This window comes from Photinus pyralis, unplaced genomic scaffold (assembly GCF_008802855.1).
Source record: "Photinus pyralis isolate 1611_PpyrPB1 unplaced genomic scaffold, Ppyr1.3 Ppyr1.4_LG4, whole genome shotgun sequence".
Lineage (NCBI taxonomy): Eukaryota > Metazoa > Arthropoda > Insecta > Coleoptera > Lampyridae > Photinus > Photinus pyralis.
The window spans coordinates 32,280,064-32,285,216 of record NW_022170511.1 but is presented as its reverse complement, the minus strand read 5'-3'; the positions used below and the strand labels follow the sequence as shown (position 1 = coordinate 32,285,216).

Sequence of the window (5,153 nt, the reverse complement as noted above, 5' to 3'; positions counted from 1 at the left end):
CAAATGATCCTTCCTTAACGGATGGGGTCTCAAATGATCCTTCCTTAACGGATGGGGTCTCAAATGAGCCGTTTAGCTCGGGTGGGATTTCAAGCGCTCCTAAAGTATATATTTGTTTGAAAATACGTGTAATAGTAGTAGTAATGCAAAATGAATCAGCTTGCTAAACTAATTCAAGGCGCTAAAGAGAAAGCGGAAAGTGCAGAAAAGAAAGTGTCAGAAAATAAGAAGAAGAATGAAGAACAAATCGTGCAATTAGTGGCTCAACATGTGTATCCTTTAAATAAATCGCAAACGAAGCATGTATGGATTGCCCTATCTGCAAATCACTTGTTTTCGCCCATTGTGAAAATTAGTGGCGTTAAAAATCAATCTATTTTGTTTAATGAAAATGAATGGGCAGCATTTGTGGATCAACAGGGGGTACTTACCCATTATTTTTACTCAACGGATCCCATTTGGCAGCCAATCAAGGTAAATTCAAAGGTGATTGAGTTCATAACAATTCACGAAAGGAAGGTTATCAAAATTCGCGATGAGGGACCATCGGAGGTGTATTTAGGATGGGAAAGCGTAATGGAATTGTGGAATAAGTTGGATGTTATAAAGTATCGGCTAAAGTGTTTGTCGTCTGAAGAATTTGGACATTTCTATGGGAACTTAATCACCGGAGTTGCAGAAATAGGTGGCGATCTCAAAAACAACATCATGAGTGTTTTAGAACCCTTAATGGCGATCAACTGTAATAATGCAGCTATCATGCTAGAAGTATTGGTCTCGTTACCTGGCAAAGTGGAACTTGATGTGGAGGTGGCAAAAGTATTTAAGTAATACTCATTCGTGTAGCATGTTAGTTTAGTATTTTTTGTGTAATTGACAAAATGTGGATGTGTTACGCTGCCGAAAATTGGACGAAAGCAGTTGACGCACACACGGCCGTGGAACGTTTAGTACAAGAATTGTCAGCTTTAGTGGAGGACGCAGAACACGAAGCGGTGTACGGACTAGGTCGTTTTTGTACTGAAGAAGAGTGTAATGATCTTGTTAAAAAATATAGTCGCGGTATTAAATTGTGTAATTTATTCCTGAACGGCAAATACTGTTTATCTTGTCTGAGACGTAAACTTTGTGAAGCTGGATTGGAAGGTGCCGCAGAGGATTTGAAGCATTGGGATAATTCAGATTCCAGTGACGAGGAAAATGAAGCAGAAAACGAAGGAGAAGGAGAAGAAGATAACGAAGAGCAAGATGAATGTTAGTTGCTTGCTGGATAATTTTGTAGAGTTAGAAAGGGATGCCTATAACAGACATTTCATATTTAGAAAAGTGTATCGTTTAAGACTAGCTAAAGTATACAAAACTGCTCAACGTGTATGTTATAAGTTTATTAATGGAAACGGTTGTTATAAATGTTTTAAAACGCAAATGTGTGTATTGGGTCTGAAAGACTTTGTAAAATGAAACGTGTTAGCTTTGACGAAACAAAAAATACAGTTCATGTAATAAGAGCTTGGTCCTTTGCTTACGCAGAAGCAAGGAAAGGCCAATGGCAAACTGCTGCTTTAGATCGATATCGTTTTAAATGTAGAATTGAAAACACGGAATCTGTGTTAGAACCCATATTATGTAATCATATCAAAATGTCCCAACTGTACAATAAATAAAGTAAAAAATATATATTTTGTTTATTTAAAAAAATTACTGCATTACATAGGTGTTATAAATGTAATAGACGTTAGATAAAGCACAATGACAAGGTGATCGTATATGATAATAGCAATTTGGTTCTAATGAAGGAAGAGCTGGTTCTTCTTCCACCTCGATAACGTCCCGCGATAGAGCTTTTCGGATGATATCCGCCTTTTCCTTTCCTTTGACGTATACGTGATCTGACGGTGATATTAAATGACGAAGTATGAGTGGAAATAGGTGAGACGGTGTATGGCCACTTTCCCATTTAATTCCATGATGGTTGTGAGTTACCCAATTAGCTTGACGTTGAAACTCGTTATCTAAGCTGCTCCAAGGAAATGGAGGCTTGAAGACAAAATGAGCCATCTGTTTTCCATTATAAATTGCAAGTTCTTTTGGCGAAAAACACTTTTTTGAAGTTTTAAAACTTTGTACATCAACTACGACCACCATTCTTGTTGTGGTATATTCGTTTCCTATGTTGGTGATTTTATATTTGTCTTACGGCTTTCGTTAATGCGTTGTACGTAAACAGCCGATCGTGTAAAATCAAGCAATACGCTGTAGTATTATTCGCTACGTTCACATTAGTTTCAAATTCAATTCGTAATACCACCGATTTCGAGTTTAAACCCTCCTTTTGGTTTGAACAATCAATTACGATTAAAGGAGCCGAATCTTTAAATTGCTTCGGTGTAAGTAATGGTCGATTCTCTGTGCCGTAGTAAGAAGATTGAAACTTCGCGTACATGTCGTATAAAGTTGCGTATCGATTATTGCCGAAATTAATATTTAAATTATCGTAAGGATAACGTTCTGTATTGAGAAAGACTCGAATATTTTTAATATCGCAGTGATCAAATTTGCTCATATCTTTACTAACTTGTCCATCCCGATCTGTTTGTAAACCTACGATAATATATCGGGGCGTTTCTAAACTAGTTGCTGTCTTTATCGCCCACGTATGTTTATCAGTTTGTGGAAGAGCTGGGTATAGGTGCGTTTCCCAACTTCTAAACGCTATCTGCGTCTCCGATTTCTTGTCAATGTATTTGGTCAAAGCTAATTCTTCGGCCAGCGCCGGAATAATGTGAGGTACTTTCCAATAGATTTTCTCGATGTCAACATTGAGAGCTTCATCGGCAGCTGTAGATATTACGGCGTCATTATCTGTGTTACCTCGGATTAGAACAAGTTCTTGTCGTATATTTAATATGACTTTTCTGTAGTCTTCCGCAAAACCCAAGAGCATCTTTAATGGAATACAAACGTTAAAATGGCCCGTTGGACTAGTAACCGTACTATTAGCAGTAGGAAACCATCCGGAAATTTGACATCGCGTATTGTCGTTAGGGGTTAAAGAAACCAGAGCCTTCATTGTCGATGATAATCCGGCTTTAGTAAGGGAATCCACTACAATCCCGTTTATTTCGTAACGAATTTCACTAAACAAGAATGCTACACCGTTATTTACAAATCTTGCGGTAAGTGACGCCGTCCCATCTTCTCGCAGTAATTTTCCCTCAATGTAGAGATGACTTTCCGAAGGAAGAATGCACATATCTTCTTGTATTGGAATTCTAATTTCGTCATTATTTCCAAATCTCGTAGTGTACGGTTGATGAGTATGATATTGATAATTTATTATGCTGTTATCTACAAGCACTTTCTCATTTACGTCCAATATATTCATTGTAAAGTAGTAAAGCCGAGAGATTTTAGAAAAGCTTTGTTAACAGCTGTGAGTGGTTTGACTGTTGCACCCTTACTAATCTTCGACCGAACAACTTGAGCCTTTTTATTGTGATCGTGCTTGCACCCACATTGATTATATCGTTTAACCATGATTCGCCTTTTTAAGGTGTAACCCTATCGTAATCACTTCTCCGTTAAAATTGACAATGTCGCCGTCTTGATCAAGTATTTTAAGGGTTATACTGGTAACCGAAGAAACATTAATAGGTAAATAAATTACAGTAAGAGGTCGTTCGATTATTTTGTACCCCGCTGGCACACTTGGAAAGAACTGGTGAATTGTATGGGCTGGTACGCCATTTTTAAAGTTTCCAGTGGTAATACTGCACTCCACTAACAAAGAATTAACTTTTAAGATGTTGATGGTATTACTGGAAGTATGAGTTTCTTCTGCACTGAGAGTTTTTTTCTCGAACCCTAACAGTTCTCCTATCGAGTTTTCTATAGTAAAATCTATGGGCCGGTTCGCTTTAATAACCGACTGCATAGTGTTATTGTTAGCTTGAAGTTCGACATAATCTCCAGATGTCCTGTTTAATTGGGCATTTATGTAGTTATTTATGTCGGATATCTCGTAACATCCTGGCGGTATTGTGATCATCTGATTACCATATTTGAATTTATTATTTGTTGGTGTAACGTTGTGTATACTATTATAGGTTTCAAAGTTTGTTAGCCCCATTACATAATCGTCATCATTGAGTAAAAGCGGCGGTTGAAAGAAGGCTCTTAAAATAGATGTCGTACCAGTAAATGTCAATATATAAGACATTGTCGTTTGACAATAATAATGTAACTAACGCAATCAGTGTGCGTTATTGTATAAAAATCGTAGCACTAAATGTCCACAATTAAAAGAATTAGGAAGTTGTATGTGATCGTAATTGTATTTAATATTGTTCCTGCTACCATCGCTTCGAAAATAGCGCACTAGCTCGTGGGGTGGTTTTACCCGTCCTATGCTATCAAAATAGGAAATACGTGTGCCAAGCTTAACATACGCTGTCCAATGTGTACCGTCGTTATTTTCATCGTCTAGGTTTACGATACCGCATTCGTTCCGATTTATTTTCTTCGGTAAGGTATTCCGCATAAAAATACCTCTAAAATGTTGTATGCCTAAATTGTTGACATATTTCGACAAATCCAAGTCTGTTAACGGACGGCGTGGTAGCTTCACTGGAAGTTTTTTTGATAGGGGTTTAAATAAAGGCCTAACCCTGTCTTGTACGGTTTTAAGTATAAACCTTTTCCTATCGCGGCGGCCTCCATCACTTCATTATGACGTTTGCTCTCCTCCAATTGTTGACGTTTGCTCTCCTCCAATTGTTTGGCGGCATTCCTCGCGCCATTTACTGCTCTAGCAATAGCAGCCGCTCCTCCTCCTAACGAACCTGCCGCTCCCAGTGCAGCAAACAATGGAATTAACGGTATGAATCCGCCAGTCTTAGGTATGGGTAAAATGCGCTGTTTTGGCGGTTTGACCTTTTTCTTCTTTAACGCGTTAAATGCTCGTCGAACAGTTGTATTCAGATCATAGTGAACGTTACCACCAGTATACTTTCTAGCTAGTTGAACGCCTTTGTTAAACGAAATTGATGCTGTGTTTCTTCTTCTTTTTTTGATGGTACGTCGTCGCGTACCCATACCCAACGTTCTTTTACCTTTCATAATGCCTGCAACGGTAAGGGCGGCTGCTTTTTCGC

General features: G+C 38.2%; 1 protein-coding gene across 1 annotated transcript; it reads right to left on the bottom strand.

Moving 5' to 3' along the window:
- Nucleotides 1-2,182: 2,182 nt before the first annotated feature.
- On the bottom strand, nucleotides 2,183-3,385 carry LOC116169087. Its single transcript, XM_031485115.1, has one exon. The coding sequence runs from the start codon at nucleotides 3,383-3,385 to the stop codon at nucleotides 2,183-2,185; it is 1,203 nt and encodes a 400-aa protein (XP_031340975.1).
- Between the last annotated feature and the right edge of the window lie 1,768 nt (nucleotides 3,386-5,153).

What these genes read in the sequence shown, in the direction of transcription:
- LOC116169087 (XM_031485115.1), bottom strand. Translation starts at nt 3,385, where the DNA reads ATGAATATATTGGACGTAAATGAGAAAGTGCTTGTAGATAACAGCATA.